The 21,539-nt window shown below is 50.0% G+C and overlaps 1 protein-coding gene across 2 annotated transcripts in view; it reads left to right on the top strand.

The window, feature by feature from the left end:
* The window catches only part of MYO18B (myosin XVIIIB), a 235,791-nt gene that overhangs the window by 98,917 nt on the left and 115,335 nt on the right, over nt 1-21,539 (top strand). For both annotated transcript variants that reach the window (XM_060122034.1, XM_060122033.1), the window contains 4 exons: nt 969-1,034; nt 5,661-5,789; nt 7,600-7,743; nt 9,285-9,374. In XM_060122034.1, coding sequence (XP_059978017.1) covers nt 969-1,034; nt 5,661-5,789; nt 7,600-7,743; nt 9,285-9,374 — 429 coding nt within the window. The remainder of the gene's footprint in view (nt 1-968; nt 1,035-5,660; nt 5,790-7,599; nt 7,744-9,284; nt 9,375-21,539) is intronic.

Genomic DNA, 21,539 nt, shown 5'->3' with positions numbered 1-21,539 from the left:
ACTTATAACCTTGGGGAAATGCTTTCATTCTGTGTTTTTAAAATGGTGGTAAAGCATAGGCAACATAGAATTTGCCATTTTTAAGCGTGCAGTCCAGTGGTGGTAAGTGTATTCACACTGCTGTGCAGCCGTCGCCACCATCCATCTCCTGAATTCCTTCGTCTTGTAAAACTGAAACTCTGTACCCAGTAAACACTAACTCCCCTCCCCCTCCCCAAGCCCCTGGCAGCCGCCATTCTACTTTCTGTCTCTATGAATTTGGCTGCTCTACGGACCTTATGTAAGTGGAATCTCAGTATTTGTCCTTTTGTGTTCGGCTTATTGTACTTAGCATAATGTCCTCAGGGTTCATCCATGTTGTAGCATGTGTCAGAATTTCCTTGCCTTTTAAAGCTGATTAATATTCCGTTGGGCGTATACACCACATTTTCTTTATCCATCCATCTGTTGATGGACACTTGGGTTACTTCTACCTTTTGGCTACTGTGAATGATACTGGCATGAATATGAGTGTGTGCGAGTATCTGTTCAAGTCCCTGCTTTCACTTTTTTGGGTATATATCCAGAAGTGGAATTTCTAGATCATATAGTAACTGCGTGTTTAATTTTTCGAGGAACTGCCATGGTGTTTTCCGTAGCAGACACATCCTCCATTTAGTTTTGCATCTGTGGTTTTCTCCTCTATGAAATGGGCGTGGTAGTATGACGACCTACCTAGGGTTGCTGTGAGGCTGAAATGAGGTGGTGTCTGTGAAGGTCCCAGCAGAGTGGGCGGCACACAGTAGGTGCCCAGTACGTGCTCCTCCTCTACACTTACCTGGGGAGGTGGAGCTCTGTTAGCTCACAGACACGTGGGGTCACCCTCTCTCTCCCGGTGTATCCCTCAGCCATGCAGCCAGCTGGCCTTCCACTTTGGGAGTCTCCTGCCCTCAGCCTGTCTTCCTCTCTAACTCTCCTCTTTTTCCCAGGCTGTGGCAGAGCTCCTGCAGACCCTGGATCTGGAGAAGAAGACAGTGGCCGTGGGGCACAGCCAGGTGAGTAGAGCTTCTTCCTTTTGCCGTTCTACCCATGACGTCAGGGACGCACGTGAGACCTGAGTCTTGTCCTTCCTCAGCATCCACTACTTCTGTGTGTCTCCTTTCCACCAGAGAGGGCTGAACACAGGGCTAAGTGATCTCTGCCCTTGTTATGTAACAAGGCTGTTAAGACAAAATGTTATAATGTGGGAGGAAATAACATTGGGGAATATCATTTATTAGAGGTAACACTCCCAGGGACCTCAGTGGCCTGGAGAATTAACATCTGGACTTCAGGTAGGACTTTTGGAACCTCAGAAACACCCATCTTCACTCCGAGCCTTGTAACTTTTGCTTTGCAACCAACTGTAACACAACAGCCGTCCTAGCGGATTAGCAGCAGTAAGTGAAAGGAAAGGGCATGAGAAGAAGGTACGTGATTTTAGGGCTGAGAGACGTAGATTTCTCCAAGCTGGTGTTGAGCCAGAAACCCTTCCAGAAAAGTTGAAACGTTTAGAGAAGAATTCCATGGAGCCCTAATATGCTCATGCAGCTTGTAAGTTTTCAAGAGGGAAAATACAGTGTTTGGGGCTCCCCAGATGATCTGACCCTGGGACCCTCACCCTTTTGTTTTTGTGGAAGATGCATTACCACCTCCCAGAACTAGCGTTCCCTGGGTCATAGTGTGGGGAGTGGGGAACAGAGGTTGGAAACTCAAGGACCAGGAGGAGGGCAGGGCAGTAGGGACAACGTTTAGAAATACAAACTGGAGAGAGAATAGACCAAGGGACCACCTCCCCACTTGGTTATCTACTGATTGATTAATGGCACCCAGGCAACCTTTGTCAATTAATTGCCTTCCACGTTCAGGTACCCTGTAAAGTGTTGGTGGCACTATTGGCCATTAGTACCTCTTGCAAAGTGAAGTGTGCTGCCCCATCACACCTCTTTCCTCGGAGAGCTCACAGTCATTCACGCTGGTCGTTGCCCCCTAGACACACGAGCCTCTCCCCGCAGGCTTCCTGGTCCTTCTACAGCCTGTGGTTGAAGCTGTTAGTCTGCTGTGGTTCCAACCTGATTGATCCTGCTGGGAGCTGGCAGCAACTCTGTGGACATTTCCAGCAGAGGAGATAAACCCCTGGGTTACTGGGCTCCCACCACAAGCCTGGTGCTATGCTAGGCAAATTCATATATTATTCCTCTTTTCCCTCACAGTCTCTCTTGAGATAATTACAGTATCCCTTCTTCACAGATGAGGAAAGTGTACCTCTGGGAAGTCAGCCCCTTTTCCAGGTCCTCTAGGGAGCCAGGAGCACAGCTCCCATGGAAACCTGTACTGGTCCAACCCCCAAGTTCTCTTCAATACGCTGTGGGTTCTATTGTTTCTTAATGGAAATATACAGCAAATTCTTTACACACAGATGTTTATGGTCTTGAATCAGAGGAATTCTTCTTCAGCTCCAAGAACTTCATCCTTCTAGACTAGTGGTTCTCAAAGTGTGGTCCCTAGACCGGCTGCAGCAGCATCACCCGAGAGCTCCCCGGAAACAGAACTCTCAGGTGCCACCCCAGACCTACTGATTCGGAAACTCTGGGGATGGAACCCTGCAGTCTCGGTTGTAACATGCCCTGTAGGGGATTCCAGTACATGCTCAAGTTTGAGAACTACTGTTTAGATAAATTACTTAGTTATTTCATGAATTTCAAAATCAGTCCCTGTGATCCCATCAACTATTGCAGAGCAGGGAAGAAAACAGCAAGATGAAAAGTCACTATACAGAGTCTCACAGTGGCGAGGCAAGATGTCTACCAGCCAAAAACATCCCCGTAATAAAACATTATTATTATTAATACTTGGCATTCACTAAGAAACTGTCCAGAGCAAATCAAGGTCACTGTGCCCTTTGGGAAGCCAGGCAAGGCAATAGACTGAGATCTTTAAGGGCAGATGCAACTCTCATGCTTTGCAGGGTTCGGCACTTAATAGGTGGGAAGGCTGTGAATAGGGGAAGAGAACAGGCTGACCTGGTCCACACCCAGGCCCCACCACTGCCTAACTGTGTGAATCTTGAGTAAGCGATTTAGCCTCTCTGAGCCTCAGTTCCCACATCTGTAAAATGGACCCACTGCTCTCTACCTCCCAAGCTGGCTGTGAGACTCAGTAAATTGTCCTTTAACAGGGGCTGGCTGTCATCATTTGTGGCAGGCATTTGCCAACGGGGTCAGGATGCTTGTCAAACAGGATAGCGTTTTAATGTTTAAAGAATTAAACTTCTCTAATCTGGAAAATTACTAAGAGACGGGTAGCTAATTCCTCAGCAATACCAAAAAGGAGAGTGGTTGCCATATTAGATTTTTAAACCTTGGCTTGCCTAACTGGCTTCCAGAGATCCCTTAAAGATAGGGATGTTGGGATGTTACACTCTGCGTGGGCCCGATAAGCAGCTGGACCCCTGAAAAGTGAATAATTTAGATTTTTCTTTGTGATTCTCAGCCCCCGGTACCTTATCGAAGCCTGTGCCGAGGGCCATGACATTTATGAAAAAGGTGGGATTCCACATGCCGTCGGCCTTCTGGTCGGAGTATGCTCTTAAAAGAAAAAAAATCAAGCTAAGATTCTGCAGCGGCGATGACTTACTCCCACTCTGCGTATGGTCGTTTCCAATTATCTTTTTAATGAAAGCCTCATACTTAATCAATAACAGTTTTGGCAGCACTCGCTGCCTTTTGTAATGTATGGACTAGCGCTGTCATCACTTTGATCATTGATTTTTTTTTTATAGCAGCTTTTGGGACTCACTAGCTTGTGAAAATAATGCAGTCATTATTGAAGCAATCTGATAGGTAATGAGTCAATCGTGTGTTTATATCAATGAGGCTAATTGTCTTGGTGGTCTTGGCTGATAGTGTTCTGTAAAGCGATGGAGGGTTGTGAAACAGAGTTAGCACCGATTGGCTGCTGTGGGATTAGCAGAGTGGTCTTCATTACAGAAAATAGGTTTAAGGGAATGGAGAATCGATTGAGACCCTTTGTTCCACCTGGAATCAAATTGCATTTCAGCCTCAAACTCCCGGTGTTTGGATCATGTGAGCGAGGAAGTGAAGCTTCTTGCCGATGTTGAGAACGGGTACAGGGTGTGGACTTGAGGTTCTGGGTTCGAGTCTCAGCTTTGCTGACCACCAGCTATGTGAACTTGAGTCAGTGACACAGCTTCCTTGAGCTGACAGATTCCTCGTGGGACTGTTCTGCATATTAAAATGGGACATAGGAGAAAGAGCTTTGAAAAATTTAGATGCCATGCAAATGTTAATTACATTCAGTGACAATTGTAGTCTCTTCTGGAGTCAGAGAGAGGGAAATAAATCCCGGTGTTACCACCTGCTGGCGGAGGGTTGTTGGCACATGCCTTTTTTAGCCTTAGTTTCTCCCTCCGTGAAATGGGGGGATTGTTGTAACTACCATGTAAGATTCTGCGTGTAAAGTGCTTTGCCTGCATACCACATGGTTAGTTCAGATCCAGAACACAGGAGGGCTCCATCAGTGTTAGCCGTTGATTGATAATGTCGTGGATTACTTGACAATGTCACTGATCAAGGTGGAGCTCACCAGTGGCTCCAGAGAAACGGAACACCTCTGGGGCTACAAGCCACATCTGGCAAAGAAACGCACAGGACTGTGCTTAGAAATAAGCGGCACCAGGGCGTCTGAAACGTAACCCTCCCCCGTCACCGACTCACACATATCCCAGCAGCAGAGCGTCTTTCCTTTGCCTCTGGGGAGGCGACACCAGCTTTAATGACCCCACCGCGTTGGCCGGAGCAGGCCTGGCCCCAGAGCTGCTGGTTCCCTCTGAAAACCCTCCCGTGTTCCCTGCAGTCTCTTGGGGGCAGCAGCGAGGGTGCCGGGGAGGCAGTGATCACTTTGCTGCAGGGGCCCTCATCCACTGTTGGTGCACCAGGGCCTGGAAACGGTGTTTTCCGCTGTGTTCTGCTCAGTGTCTGCACCTCCCGCTGGTGGCACCGCCAGGCCCCATCCCCTCCTGACCAAGGAGGGCTGCCCTCACTTCCCCAGCATTCTCTGCCCCTCCTTATAAGGCAGGACCAAGTATTTCTGGGGTGGCGCTTGTCTCAGGGCCAACAGCACTTATCAGAAAAGAACGCACACCCAGGACTGACACCAAGCCCATGATTCTGCATATCCGGGGGTGGGGCCTGGGAATGCGCATTGACCACCTTCCCTGGGTGATTCCGGTGCACAGAGACGCTTGGGCAGGTCTGTCCTACCAGGGGTTCTCAAATGAGTGTGTGCATGAATCCCCTGGGGATTAAATGAAAATGCCAGTTCTGACTCCGCAGCTCTGGGGTGGGGCCTGAGATGCTGCGTTTCTAACAAACTCCCAGGAGGTGACAATGACCATGCTAAGGTGCATGGACCACACTCTGAGCATCCAGGGGCCAGAAGAAGGGAAAGAGGAGGCATCAGGAGGCAAGATGCTCTGACCATTTAGACCCCCAGTCAAGGGCAGCTACTGACAGATACTTCGGGTAGGTCTAGGAGAACTGGGGTCTGAGCGGCAGCCCCTCCCACTTGAGGCGGTCTGATTCGGTGGCAGCGAAGTCACCTGCAGCCTTCTCTCCTTCCAGGTCTTCCTCAAGGCGGGCGTGGTCTCCAGGCTGGAGAAGCAGCGGGAGAGGCTGGTGTCTCACAGCATCATCTTGTTGCAGGCGGCTTGCAAGGGCTTTCTGTCTCGTCAGGAGTTCAAGAAGCTGAAGGTGCGGGGGCCCAAGTGCCTTGTGAACCTGGCAGGGGCGCGGGATCGGGGAAAAGCACCATCTGTGCTGGTCTGGGGGCTGTAATCCCTGCTTCTCACGCTTCCTCTTGTGCACGAATCTCCAGTGGGATGTTAACGTGTGGATTCTGGTCCAGTGGGTCTGGGGCGAGCACGGGATCTGCCCGTCTCCCATGATGGTGCCAGTGCGGCTGGTCCGCAGACCCACCCCGAGTGGTCAGACTTTAATAGACACTTTGTAAGGTGATATGATTGTTCTAGGACACTGACATCAAATCACCACCGATGTTAGCCTTGGTCAGGATATCCACGAGGTTGTCCAAGCCCTCCTGGGTTGGAAATGGTTTCAACCGGTCCCATCTCTGGAGAACTTGGCTTTCATGGGTCAGCAGAGAGCACGTGGGCAGGACCTGGCCACAGAGGCCTTTGGGACCAAAGGGCAAGGTCAGGGTCCTCAGTCCTGAACCACCCTGGGCCACCATCCTCAGACATATCCGGAGACTGAGTCTCCTTTCTGTAGCCTGCATGATGGAGAAAGGCAGCACGGCTCTGGAGACAAACAGGAAGCGTGTTCGAATCCCATCTGTACCACATAGTACCTGGGTGGAGGTGACATGAGATAATGTGCACGTAGTACAGTACGTGGCTCGTCGTTACTGCTCGGTAAATACCAGCTGTCATTGCCTTAGTGTTGTCGTTGTTAATTACTGCCACCAGAATGAGTCTCAGCGCACATGCCTCCAGCTCATGTCAATTGGTAAATTCCCTTGTACGTACTTGGTAAGAACAGAAAAAGGCAAGAACATTAATAGTGAAAATACTGTAGGCAGTTTTACCAGCGCACTGCACTTAGGTAGTTTATGCCTTGGGATGATTTGAAATAGAGGTTAATTAAGCGCCTGGGCTGTGTCTGCAGCCAGACTGCAGGGGTTCATATCCTAACACTGCCACTGAGAAGCTGTGTGGCACTGGGCACGTGACTGTACCTCTCTGTGCCTCAGTTTTCCCATCTGAAATGGAGATGATAACACCACCTACCTTCACAGGGCTGTAGTGGGGACTAAGCTGGTGCGTGTAAGATGCTCTGGGCAGTGTATGGCCCGTAGGAGGCGCTGTGCCAGCTGTGCGAGCCGTGGCTGTTGTGATGGTGGCAAAGGGAAAGGACCTCTGGCTTCTTAGTCAGCTTGATTCCCACCTATGGTAAGAATGCACTAGGTCAGCGGTTCTCAAAGTGTGGTGCCCGGACCTGCATTGTGAGTAATGCAGGTTCTCGGGCCCCACCCCAGACTCACTGAATCCGACCCTCTGGGGTAGAGCCCAGCCGTCTGTGTTTTAACAAGCGTTCCAGGAGATTCCGATGCACACAGAAGAGTGGGAAGCATGGAATTTGTGTTTAAATGGGCTTAAAATAATATCCCTTCCTTAAATATCAACTAGCGACATAATCGTGGCCACTGTTTCTCGCGGGCAGTGTCAGGGATTTTTGAGGATGGTTTTTGCCTTGCACAGTGACTTTTGAGCCTGATCCCCATGTAAGAGGTGACCCTGTTGTTTTATATAATATTTTCTACTCCTTGTCCTATTATTATTATTATTAGGTTATGCAAAATTAAACTGTGGCCTAATATTGATGCCAGGAGCCTGACTCCATGAAAGGAAGGTTGTTTTTTTTTTAAGTTTACCCAATCCCTTCCACTAGGATAAACCCATTTCCTGTACCCCCTTTGCCACCCTCTGCCTCCTTCAACTGGGCTGGGAAAGGCCCTTCAGTTTCCACTCTCCCTCCCCTGCAGATTCACCGGCTGGCTGCCCAGTGCATCCAGAAGAATGTGGCTGTGTTCCTGGCGGTCAAGGACTGGCCGTGGTGGCAGCTCCTGGGTTCCCTTCGGCCCCTGCTGAGTGCCACCATCGGGGAGGAGCAGCTCCGCGCCAAGGAGGTGGGTGCACGGGGCAGGCAGGGCGCCTCCCTCCGCCCCGCCCCTTAGTGTTTGCATCCAGACCCGGTGCCCCACCCCTTGAAATCCTTCATCTGGGAATGCTCCGCCAACAGCCCTCGCTGCCCCCTTGCAGATATCCCTCTGCTCCCTTCGACACAGACCTCCCTCCACCATGTGGCCAGCTCCTCTGTGGGCTAGTGGGTGCTGGTCAGAGGCGCCATCACCGCCCCGGGGGCGTGCAAACGCTCGCTTACTGCTCATCCGGGAGACTCAAGGGGAGAGTTTTTGAGTCCTTTATCTTCTTATCTCTCAGGGGGCACTCCCCTTACTCTCCCTTCTACCCTATTAGCACCCACCTGTTATAGATAACTGCTCTGATTGGTTTCTGATTTATCCTGCCTGTTGGTCCTTTTTGCAAAAATTAGCAAATACAGGCATTTCTCAGAGATAGTGCAGGTTCAGTTCCAGACCACCGAGATAAAGTGGGTATCACAGTAAAGTGAGTCACGTGAATTTGGTGGCTTCCCAGAGCCTACAAAAGTTGACACTATACTTTAGTCTATTAAGTGTGCAATAGCATTCTGTCTAAAAAAACAGCGTACGTACCTTAATTGAAAAATAATGCTGTTGGAAAAAATGCACCAATAGACTTGCTCAACACAGGGTTGCCACCAACCTTCAATTTGTAAAAAAATGCAATGTCTGCAAAGTGCAATAAAGCCCAGCTCAATGAAACAAAGTATGCCTGTATACACACACACACACACACACACACACACACACACACACACACACACACACACACACACACACACACACACACACACACACACACACACACCCTAAACTAATGGTTCCTTTCTGTTTTACACAAAAGGTAGCATACTATGTTTTCTTCTGCAGCTTGCATTTTTCACTTCAGAATATATTTTAAGAATCATGGCATGTCTATTGTTTTGGATTTTCTTTAAAAAAATGTTTTAACTGAAGTATATTGGACCTGCAACATTGTGAATTTAAGGTGTGCAACATGTTAATGTGATACATTTATATATCGTCACATGGTTCCCATTTTTAAAGAAGTCTTCCTTGTTCTCGTTTCATGGCCACATAGGCCTCCTTGGTGTGTGTGTTTCATGGTTCACTCCATCAGCCTTCAGTGCGTGGGCATTTCAGTTGCTCCTGATGGTGGTATTGTAAACCTCGTGCTGACCCACTGGCCAAAAAGTGATAATTAGGGAAGACGAAGAGCTGAGCACCCGTCTCACTCGGGCGTGCCCAGTCTCAGGATAAGCGGCGGTCCTGTTCTGAGTATTTGCATTCAGCCCCTAGACTGGGGTGGTATAGACCAGACTTGCGTGAGCAGAGCCATTGATATTCAGAAATGGTCAAAGAAAACATCCCTCGTAGGAACTTGGCATCTGGGTGTCATCACAGATAGGCTGCTGACTTGCCTACTTCGTTCCCTGGCCACTCTTTATGTACGTGGAACCTATACCTCCAGTGCGGAAGGGCTTCTGTTAAGGTGTTTGCTTTTGTAGGCGGAGCTTACAGCGCTGAGACAGAAGCTAGAAAAGTCAGAGAGGTCTCGGAATGATCTGCGGCAGAACACAGACCTTCTGGAGAGCAAGGTAGCCCCATCCCTCCTGTGTGGGGTCCCTGTGCGGGGGGAGGTCTGCTGATGGAGAAGGTGATGAGGATGAGCCTGGCATTGTGCTAAGTGCCTTCGGGCCTCCTCAGAGTAACCCCGTGAAGTGCATGCTGTTACTGTCCTCGTTTTACAGAGGACGAAACTGAGGCTCTGGGATATTAGGTACCTTCCCCAGGCCACACAACCAGCAAGTATAGAGCTGAGATTCAAACCCATGTCATTTGGCCCCAAAGGGAAGAATTTCTTCAATAAGTCACAAAAGCACAAATCACAGGGGGAAAATGATCACTGGGACCCCAGTAAAGTAATCAACTTCTGATGGTCAGAGCATAAAATGGAGACACACCACATACTGGGAGGTGAAATTTGCAACACATATAATTGATAAAGAGTAACCAGGATATGTAAAGAATTTCCTCAAATCAACTGGAAAAAAGGCAAACACTCCAGTTTAAAAAAATGGGCAAAAATTAGGAATTGGCAGTTCCCAGGAGCAAGAGTTCTGATGATCAGGAATTCAGATGGCCAATAAACTCGTGAAAAGATGAGCAACTAACTAGCAATCAGGAAATGTGAATTAACACAATAGGTGTCATTTCACGCTTCAGATGGGCAAAATCCAGAGGTCTGATGTAGCCAAGTGCTGGCAGGGGCGTAGTGGCAGGAGCTCATGCTGCTGGTGGGAGAGTAAATTGATCTCATGGCTCTTGAACAATCTAGCATTATCTCTGAAAGATGAAGCTGCCTGTACCCTGTGGCCCAGCAATTCCACTTCTAGGTGCACATGCAGGAGAAGCTCTCTCACCTAAATGAAAAGACAAGAAGCTTATAGCAGCAACATTTGTCGTGTTGAAGAAATGTGAACACCCAAAAGGGAGTCTGTTGACAGAATGGATGAACACATTTTGTTACACTAAAAACTCAGTTACCAAAGTGAAAATGGATAAAGAGGCAGCAAACTGTGGCCCGCAGGGCAGATCCATGTCACCACCTGTTCTTTGTAGTTTTATGGGCACACGGCCACGCCCATTCATCTGTGCCTGGTCTGGCTGCTTTCGTGCTACAAAGGCAGAGTTGAGCAGTTGTGACAGACTGTATGACCTGCAGAGATTAAAAATATTTACTATCTGGCTCTTTATAGAAGACGTTTCGTGACCCTTCAACCAGAGATACATAAACCAACATGGATTGCCCTCGAAAACAAAATGCTGAAGGAAAAGGATTAATTTACAAAAGAATGCCTAAAATGTGTTACAGTACATATCAGTTTTTAAAATGTGCACAACAATACCATACAGTGATTGGGGAATATACCTAAGTAGTTATGGTGTAAAGGTATTCATGGGAATAATAATGCCAGATTCTGCATAGTGGCCGACTCTGGGGGATGGAAGGGACACGTGACTGGGGAAGGTTGGGCTGGGGTGTGTGTGACTGCAGGCCGGGGTTTTCTCTCTTTGGCTGGGGATTGAGTTCGTGGGCTGGGGATGAAGACGTGAACCGGATGGCCCTGCCCCCAAGGAGACGATCTCAGATTACAGACCTCTACACGTCTTCGTCTTCATTCCGTATAATGTGGGGGCGCGGTCAGTGAGCTGTGGGGAGACCAGGAAAGAGCTCTCCAAGGAAAACTTGCCATCCCATTCAGCTCTCGGGGCCGGATGAGGGTGAGGAGAGGAAGGCATGTGTCTGAGGCACAGAATTAAAAGGGGCACCAAAAAACTCAGCGAGATAAATAGTATTTAATGCAGCATCTTTTAAGAGGTAAATTGAATGCAAAAAATCCAGGATTGGGCTTCCCTGGTGGCGCAGTGGTTGAGAGTCCGCCTGCCGATGCAGGGGACGTGGGTTTGTGCCCCGGTCCGGAAGATCCCGCATGCCGCGGGGCAGCTGGGCCCGTGAGCCATGGCCGCTGAGCCTGCGCTTCCGGAGCCTGTGCTCCGCAACGGGAGAGACCACAACAGTGAGAGGCCTGCGTACTGAAAAAAAAAAAAAAGGGAAGAAGGAAAAATCCAGGATGAGCAGAATATCAGAATTTTAAATAAATGCAGGGTTTACGGGCCAAGATTAGGGTGAGGCAAGTGACGAACTCTGCACAGTGGGATCCTGTCTTGATTCTTTATTTAAAAGTTTGATATTTTAGTCATCACAGATTTTTGGCATTAATTTTGATTTTCTTAAAGATTGCATTAACATTTTTAATTTATCTTGATTTCTGAGGTTTTCGGTGCTCCCTTCAGTTTTGCACCCTAGTTGAATGCTTCGCTGCCTTTCTTCAGGAAGCCCTGGGTACCTCACAGGCTTCTGGTGGAGTTCAGGTGGAGCTGATTTATTCCCATGTTCATCACATACTGTGAGCATCTCCCGTGTGGCAGACATTCAACTGGACCGACCCCTTGGATACAGCCAGGGACAAAGCAAAGTCCCTGTCCTCACAAAGTCTCCAGGCCAATAGAGGGAGACAGATCACAAGTAAATAAACACGCAAACTAATTTCAGATCGTGGAGTGCTGCAGGTATTAAGCAGAGCGAGGTGACAGTGGAGGGAGGTCGAGTGGGGGCCAGTATTTCCTGAGTGGTCAGGGAAGACTTCTGTGGACTGAGATATTTGAATGTAGATCTGAACGATTTGCTGTACCCGTTTCTGTGCAGATCTGGAGGAAGGGTAGAAACAGCAAGTGCAAAGGTCCTGAAGCAACATGAGATAAAGCTCAGTCCAGAGCAAAGCTAGAGCGTTCTCTGCCGGCGAGGCTGTGATGTTGTCATTACTGGTAATATTGCTTGGTTTGGTTGATGGCTAATGGGGACTGAAATTAGATTCACCATCAAGCCAACATAACTCAACCTTCGCTCTACGTTCGCAGCCTGAGTTGAGCCTCGCTGGCTCACGTGGGGCATGGAATGAAGTTGGGGTGGGGGGCTGTCTCTTTTCCACCCTTCTCATCCTCCCCGTGATTGTGTCCACTCTCCCCACCAAGGGTCCTCTGTCTGCTCAATCCACACCCACTCCCATGGTCAGGCAAGAGGCAGGGGCCCCTGGAAGGGAGAGTCACGTCTGCACACAGAGTTAGGAGAAGCTGGGCGGGCGGGGCTGCTGCGCCATGAGCCGGTGCCCCTCTCGTGGACGAGACTGTGAGGCGGAGACGAAATGACAACTGAGAGTGCCTTACGTTCTCCATCGAGGCTCCAGGGGGCCAGTGGCCTGACCTCTCTTGCCGGAAGTAGCCATGAGTAGAGCAGCAGAAGCAAAAAATCGGAGCTCCGTGGGCTGGTGGGGAATATCGGTGACTTCCCGGTAGAAATTCCTTCCCGCGGAGCTGACACTTGATGCAGTAATTCATCTCGAGCTGTCAGGTTGGACTTGGGAGTTTGCGATGTGTCAGCTGCTGGGGGAGACTTGGAGAGAGGGATGCGGTGAGCATCTTTAGCATCTAGAGCTCCAGCTTACGGGACACTGGGAGGAGAGAGGGAGGGAGCCAGGCTTCTGAGACCGGAACCAAGCATAGACATGTCAGCACCTACGGAATATTCTGTCCAGGTTCTTTCTGTCTTTGTATCACACACGGTTGAATGCACGGGGCCTTGAAAAAATAAGATAAAAATTTAAAGCTAAGAAAATCAGAGCAAAGGGAACTAAGAGCTGAGGAGTATACAAAACCAGGGAGAGCTAGAATATAGACGTTTACCATTGGCCCCAGACTCACTCTCACCTCACAGCCTTTGCCTGTGCTGTTCCCTCTGCCTGGAACATTCCTCTCCACCCTCTTCACCTGGTAAATGTCTGGTCATCCCTTCTTACTGAGTTCAGGTGGTGCTTCCTCCAAGAAGCCTTCCTTGACCCTCTAAGGGTGGGTTAGGCCCCCACTATATTCTACCCCTGGCCCTGTGCTTCCTTCCCCTCACAGCATTGATCGGTGCAACCTAGTCACCTCCTGTGTCCCAGCTAGACTGGGAGAACCCAAGGGCAGGGATGTGTCTTGCTCATCACGTCAGCCCGGCCCCAGGTACAGAATAGACACAGGATGGGTGAGTGGAACCATTCAAAGTGGGCCGAAATTTTGACACTGAGCTTCCTAGCAACCAAAGCAAAGAGGAAAACAGGATATTCCATAGACATGTTGTGCCTAGGTTAAACACACACACACACACACACACACACACACACACACACCTATTGCTTGAGAAAAAAGTAACTTTTCAGGGTATTGAGATAATCTAGATATTAGAGAAGTTTCTCTCATGAATCCTCATTAAAAGGGCACCAAGGGCACTATTCACACAGTAAACACAAGAGGGGTCTGTAGGAATGCTTTTGGTAGCATCTCCTTGAAATGCAAGCCAAGGGTGTGATGCCAGTGCCATAAAGAGAATTCAGCCGGGAGTCAAAGCAGTGCTTTATCCAGGAAGCACATTTAGATGACTGAGTGTTAGGATTTCTTCCTCTTCCTTCTCAAACCCCCCTTTCTGCCGCCTCTTCTTCCTCCTGTTTCTCCTTTCCTCCTGCCTTTTAGACTTAGGTTAAGGTCCAACATACAAAAAAGTGCCCACATCTTAAGTGTACAGCTTAATGAATTTTCACAAAGTGGACACACCAATGCAGCCAGCACCCAGAGTGTGACACAGGTCACTCCCAGCTTCCCTCAGCTTCCCCCCTGGTGCCCCCTTTCAGCCACTACCCTCCACCCGTAACCACCAAACTGACTTCTGACGCTATAGATTAGTTTTCTCCCTGTTTCTGCACTTTACCTAAATTCATCAAAGATGCCTACTCATTTGTGTCTGGTTTCTTTCATTTGACATCATTTGTGACATTCATCCACCTTGTCATGGGTGATGGTGGATCACTCCCTCCCTTTGCTGTAGAGTAGTCCATTATGCACAGAGACCGCTCTCTATCCCTTCTACTCTAAATGAACATTCAGTTGTTTCTCTTTTTCAACTATAAAGAGCAAGCCTGCTGTGAACATCCTCACACGTGTCTTTTGGTGCACAGGTCATACACTTCTGTTAGGAATACACCTAGGGATGGAATGGCTGGGTTTTAAGTTGTTTCTGTGTTCAGTTTTCGTAGATGCTGCCCAACAGCTTGCTACCGTGTTTGTGTCGGTTTGCACTTGCACGTGGCCACACGTGAGCATTCTGCCTGCTCCACGTCCTTACCTGCACTGGGCCTTATCTGCCTTTTTCATTTAGCGATTGTGGTGGGTGTGCACTTGTACAACATTGTGATTTTAATTTGCACCTCTTCACACGTTTTTGGCTCTTTGGTTATCCTCTTTGGCAAAGTGGTCTTTCACGTCTTTTCTGTTGCTTGTTAATTTGTAGCAGTTCTTTATATGCCGTGGATATAAGGTCAGTTGCTCAATGTAAGTAGTACACATGCCTTCCACTCTGTGGCTTGCCTTCTCTGATGCAGTAATTTGAAGTGTTTTCTGAAGACCTGCGTCTCTTCAGACCCACCAGAGGGCGAGGAGGAGGTCAGAGGGCTCCAGGACTCCCAAACCTGCATCCATTACAGTATATGCACTTTTTTGGTTTCATTCTGTTTTTATCGATTCTCAGATGCACATTATTTTCTCCCTTTGTACACCTCTGGACTCAGGATGCATCTTACAATCAATGGCAGCTCAGATTTGGTGAAATGTAGCATGTTGGGGCCCAAGTAAGCTTCCTTTCGAAGAAGGGGCTCCATTTCCCTTCCCTTCCCACCACCTCCCGCCCACGACCTGGGCAAAGCTACTGTTGATTTGTGTTGCTTGCTTTTGCACTTTAAAGAGCGTCGGAATGATCCAGAAGAGCTGTTAACCCTGTAGCTTCCCTGCTCCCATCTCTCAAGGCTTTGACCCAGGAGGGAATCTTGGAGGTGGAGGTCCTTCAGTGCTTCTTCACTAAGCCTTGAGGTGACTCTGATGTGGGAGGGTTGTGCTGCGTTAGAGCAGTGGTGAATGTGTGTCAGAATCCCCGAGAGGACGTGTCAGGATGTAGATCGCTGGATCCCGGCTTTCGAGGTTCTGAGTCGGTGGCTTGGGGTGGCCCTGGAGCTTCTGTGTTTCTAGTAAGTTCTCAGGTGATGTTGAACCTGCTGGTCCAGGGATCACACTTTGAGAAACATTAATACGAAGTGTCTCTTCCCACATCTCCTTCCACGCGGTTCTCCTTTCTTGGAAGCGAGTTCCTGTTGACAGTTGGGGAGCAGACACTCCTTCAGGGCTGTGCCTCCTGAAGACCCCCAGCCCCCTTCACAGCGTCTGCACCCCACCCTCGTCTCTGCAGGGGGAAACAGCCGCAGGACCGTGGCTGAAACATGGTGTTGCCTCATCAATGGGAACTCCCATTTGACGGGGCTTAGTCAAAAGACAACATTATGGCAAAATGATTTGAGTGCTTCATTTGCGAAGGAGCAGAAGAGGAGACGAGGAACCTCTGAGTCACTGGCTGTAAATCTTCTTCAAGCGTGCAAAATCGGCCTGCATGCCAAGTGGGGTTTTTTATTTTCACAAGGAAGCAGCCAGTCTGGTAGGGAGCCCTTGGCAGGCTGCGGGAGCACGTGGCGGTGCGTGAGAGAGGGGCGGTCTCTTCTCTCTCTGGAATATGTCCAGGACCTTATTTACGGCAGAAGACGGAGGCCCGTGCGCTCCGATGTCTGGCCTCATTAGCCCAGGAAGTTTGACTTCTGGGTGAGGAATTGCCGAGACAATCACCAGGATGCAGCGGGGACTGGAAACTTAGGGCAGAAGTGCGTTAGCATAGCCCTGAGGGAGGTGGCTGCGATGGCCGTGGTGGCCAGCAGCAGCGGACCTCTAGGAGGGGACAGGAAGTGGCTTGCGGGGGTCGCGGGCCTGGACCTCAGCCAGCTCTCCTGGCGCCTGGCTCCGTGCTCTGGCGCAGCGCTCTGCCTCGGTGGGCACGGCGCGTGGTAGCCCCTCGCCCCCAGGGCAGTACAACAGCCTGGTTTCCTACCTGACTCAAGATGTTAGGGTCTCTCGGGCCTTCACTGTGGGCACGTGCCGGGGAGGGCATCCTCCCGGCGGACAGCCAGCTGCAGAGGCTCTGCCGACACCGGGTGAGCATGTTTAAAGATGGCCTCAGTGGGGTGAGCCAAAGCCCCACAGAGGAGGGCTCGGCTGGAAAGTCCCTTCTGTGTGTCTCTGCTTCCCCAGGTGAAAATGGGGCCCATCATCTCGTCTCTAGCTGCCTTGCAACGCAAATGCAGAAGCGGGGGCTGTACGAGGCGGGGATGATGACAGTGACCTGCCCTGGTGCTCTGGGACAGGAGCAGAGGGTCCATCAGGACAGCTGACCTTGTGACCTCATTGCTGCGGGATTATAGGCAAATTCCTCAAAACTCTGAGCCCTTGCGTCACCATGAGTAAGACGGTGACAGTGACATTACGCATTCCTCCGTGTAGGGCTGTGTGAGGAGGTGTCTGTAAAGCAGCCGTCACGCTCCCTCTGACGCAGCCCCACTCTGACTAATACACAGTTGATATTTTTTACCTCCCCCCCCCCAGCAAACTGAGTTCCTCAAAGACAATGATACACCTTAGCTATAATACTGCACCCTCCAAGCGTTCAGTGGGCATTGAATGAATGGATGGAATAGTGCCGAAGTTAGGAATTAAAGTAACATTTCATGAGCAGTGTGTCTGGGCCAGGTGCTGTGATAAATACTTTACCTGCATCATCTCATTTTACCTGCAAATCACACTGTGAGGGAGGTGTTAGTACCCCACGTTCTAGATGAGGAAAGTGAAGGTCGTAGAGGGGAAGTGATTTGCCTGACATCACACAGCCCATGACTAGCAGAGCTGGGATTGGAACCCAGGTCTGTCTGGGATCCAGGAGGAGCATCTACCCAGACTGGGAATGGGCTCAGGGAGGGCTTCTCGGAGGAGGGGTCTTGAAGGCTGAGCAGGCCCAGCCAGGCCGTGGGGTGGGGAGGCATTCCAGGTAGAGAGCAGAGCAAGGGCAGAGACAGGGAGCAGGGACCTGACCTGGCACCTGCAGTCCTGGCGGTTGGAGTGTCTCCTGGAGCGAGGGTGATTATGGCGTGGGGGTCAGGCCATGAAGCTGGGCCGGGTCACAGGGGCTGTGAGAAGCATGTTAGAGGGTTGAACTCCATCCTGAAGGTCGGGGCCGGACCAAAGAACATTCTCAGGATGGGATGTGTGGGTGACAGCACCTGAGGGGTTATTATCCTTTTGGGGGGTGCTAGGGTTCCTTGAAGACCCTTTCTAAAGCTCATGAAAGCCCATAACTGTCCCTTCTCCCCCCAAGGCCAGTCGGTGATGTGTCCATCCCCACATCCCGCTCAGGAGATGCCCCTTCTCTCGGCATTCTTAAAGCAGCGGCCCATCTCCACCGAAATTTGCTCCTTGATTTACGCGCATTTATTCGTTCACTCAGCACATGTTCTTTGAGCCCCCAAGAGGCAGTTTGATGGTGTGGTTAGAAGTGAAGGCTCAGGAGCCAGGCTGCCGTAATTCATAGCCCAGCTCTGCCCCTGGCTGGCTGGGTGTCCTTGGCCGTCTGCACCCTGGTGCCTCATCTGCAGTCTGGAGCCATCAGTGCCTGCCTGTCTGCGTTGCCGTGAGGGTTCTGTGGGTTAGCCTGTGCTGGGCATGCCATCAGCACTGTCTGTGGTGGCGATTGTGACTGAGGTATTACTGTTACTGTCACTATTACTGTTACTTACGAGCAGGTGGCGGCCCCAGCTGGGAAAAGAAATACAGTAGTGCCTGCACTGGTGTCTGCCTGTGTCTCTAGGGCCCCGGAGACTTGTCCTGAGTCATCCGTGATGCCTGGGGCAGCTTTAGGGGCAGGTACCGTGAGACCTGCTTAATCTCCTTGACCAGCAGACAGCGGCCCCCCCGCCCCCCGCCCCCCGCCGCTGGCCTTGCCGTCAGGCTGCCCTTCACCTGTCGATTCATTTTCTCACCTCTCTCTCTTTTCTCTCTTCTGATTTTTTTTCCATTTTCTGTTTTAGCCACTCAGGTTGATGGGGATGGGGGCTTCCCTTCCACGGGGGGTCCACAAGGCTCCCTTTGGCCGTGGCCCCGTGGAGTGGTTGGGGTCCAGGTCTTATCAGGCCGTTGACCTGCACCCGCTGGCTGTTCCACGTCTGCTCCAGGAGGACGACGATTCCTGCTCTGCTGCCCCCAGGGGCCCAGGGGACAGTGGATGCGGGACAGAGGACCGTCTGGACAGAGGTCCAGCCAGGACCCGGGAGTGAGACCGCCCCGGCAGACTCCCTCTGACACTCATCATCTCTGATTTGAGCACATCGTTGCACCTCTCAGTGCCTGTTTCTTGTCCTGTGCAAAGACCCTCCTCATAGGGCGTCTGTGCCCAGTGCTCAGTAAGCTTATGTCTGTCCTCAGTGGTGGATGAGTGAGCTGTTTCTCATTCAAGGGCTTATTATGAACAAATCCTTTCGGTTAAACTGAAAAGTACAGGAGGAGAGGGAAAGGGTGCTGTTTGCTCTCGACGGGAAAGGTGACTTGGGGTCAGAGGGTCCTTGAGTATAAGAGCCCAGGGCAGGGTTGAGGCAAGACACGTGGGCGCCTCACATGTGGTTTTCTTCTCTCCCCAACTCGACAGTGGAGTCTTTGAGGGCAGGGTGCTTGTATCATGAAGGGCAGGTGACAGTGACAGCCCACGGGACCCCACGTGTGCTCGGCACTTAACATCCTTCAAATCCCCGTTACCCACTGTTGCCCCAAACTGCGCATGGTGTCAGCGTGCAGGATATATTATTTCTGTTTGTGCAAGATGTCCAGCAGATTAATTCATTTCTGTCCCTCCCTCTCTGGCAGGCCCTTGGAGTCGTTGTCCCTAAGTAGAAAGAGGTTTTCTGATGACTTGGCCAAGTGATGGGCCCAGGGAGGCTTCCAGAATAATTGCTGGTTAACTGGTCCTGGAGCAATCCGCAGAGGTCCCTTCTGGCTTTGCAGACCAGCCTCTCCCCTCATTAACTTGGCCTTCATTTTGCACTCACCTAATAGCTCTGGGCGTGGTGCCTACCCCTCACCTCACGGACAGAGCCCCCAGACCCCAAAATGTGTGAAGGGAGAGGGCTTTGTGGGGACAGGGGGAGGTCAGGGGCTACTGTCTCTATTAAAAGCGGCTGTCGTTTGCCCAGGTTGAAAAGACTAATTGTTCTTTTGTTTCCAGACTTGGGGTCTGTGGAACTCAGAATTAATGCATTAAATTAATTTTGTGCTCCCTTTGCTCAGGCCCATTAGCACAAATTAAATTTCATACTGATTGGCTAAGGCAGAGGGAACACAGTTGTGTATGGGATCAGGGCTGATCTCGGGGATGCAGGGCCTGTTTAGGGGTGTGATCTGGGGCGCTCCTGGATTGCATTGGCCTGTAGTCGGCACTCACTGCAAGTAATCATTTTTCCAGCTTGAACGCCTTTGCACATCCACAGGCAAATCTAACGCATCTAAAGCCAGGTGAGGCCAAGGTTAGGAGGCGATCCTAGCTATTTCTACGGCAGTAATTCTTCAACTTCGTGGTGCTGAAGAGTCACCCTGGAGTGTGTGGAAATTCACATTCCTGGGCCCCACCTCAGAGACTTGGGTTTGGGGGATCTGAGGATCCTGAGATTTGCATTTAAACAACCGTCCAAGGTCATTGCAATGAATACTTTAGAGACGACAGTGCGAGGAATGGCAAAGGAAGCCCCACCCCAAAGGCAGCCAGGAACACGGCCAGAGAGCCCTTTCCCCTTTAACTGGCGTTCAGTACTTGGATGTGAGGGACCTGGGTCTGCTTCCACGCTGTGCTGCTTACTTGTTGTGTGACTTCCGAACACTCCCCTTAAGCCTCGTTTTTTTGGTCTGTTTATTGAAATTGCCATTTTGGCCTGAGCTGTCACTGGTATGGTCAGCAAGATGGGAGGGAAGCTGATGGGCTGGAGGAGGAAGAAAGGTGGGGGGCACAGAATGGACAGGGCAGCCCCAGCCCAATTTATGGTTTAGACTATTTTAAAAAGATATTTTTGTTTTGTGTTTTTCTGATTACAAAAGCGGTTTAAAAAATCACCAGTACAGAAATGCATCACAAGGAAATTGGAGTCCTCTGTGAGTCCATCGTTCGGGGGTCTGTGGCGGGGAATCCCCATTCACAGTTCGGTAGTGCCTTTTTCTGTGCAAATACAGACGAAAATGGAAACATGCCAAACGTTCTATTTTTTTTTTTTCCCCTTGGCAGTATGACTTGCGGTTTTTTTATTTTTTTTAATGTCAGAACATACAGATCTGCATCCTCCTTCTTCATGGGGCAGCTGAGTGGTTTTTGAGGCCACGTGTGAACTGATAGTTTTGACGGGGCCTGGATTCCACACCAGAAGGGCCACCTCGAGTCTGTGTGAGAGCACCACACAGCCGCTCCTCGGTACCACACACAGGGTCTGACGGGAAACTGTGGTGTTTTGACATCTTTATATGCAAGATCTATGGCATAGAATGGGATTGCCAGAGGACAGGAGACATCACCTAATTCAGTGCATTTTGTAGCTCAGGTGACCACAGCCCCAGAGAGGAAGAAACTCGTCCAGGGTCACGCAGTATGTTGGTTGTTGTGTCTGAACTTGAACCCTGTACAGGGTTCTTACCTCTATTTTTTTTTCTTTTCGTTCTCTCCCTCTGGTTGAGCCACTGCCTCACACAAGGGGTAGCCTCAGTTTCATGAGGACTCCTCTTCTGTTCAAGGTCAGTTCTGTGCCTCTTGGTCTAAACTGTCCACTCATATGTTTCTCTCCTCACTTTCTTCGGCATATCCTTTAACCCAGAAGGCTGTATTTTGGAACAATAAGACCACAGAAGCGCTGACCCGTTTGGTGTTTGTTGTTGGTTGGTTATTTTGGGGGGAAAAAAAAAAGTCAGTGCAAGTGGGAATTCATTTAAAAATAAACATTTTTATTTTTAACTTTAAACGTGTCTACCTCAACTCACTGAGGTAGGATCAGAGCCCTTTGAGGATAAGCGTCTGACCCCAGATCTGCTTCTTTTTTGGACCACACCCCTAGCACACAGCTACATGATTTCCAGTTTTGATTTCTTTAAAGCAGAGCAAATGGCAAAGAAATCTGAATGCAAAAGCCTAAATTTTTTACTTCTGGTTTTTTCTTTATAGT

The sequence above is a fragment of the Lagenorhynchus albirostris genome, chromosome 14 (genome assembly GCF_949774975.1).
Source record: "Lagenorhynchus albirostris chromosome 14, mLagAlb1.1, whole genome shotgun sequence".
Classification (NCBI taxonomy): domain Eukaryota; kingdom Metazoa; phylum Chordata; class Mammalia; order Artiodactyla; family Delphinidae; genus Lagenorhynchus; species Lagenorhynchus albirostris.
Note: the sequence above shows the minus strand (reverse complement) of the source record. Positions and strands in the feature narration are given on the sequence as shown.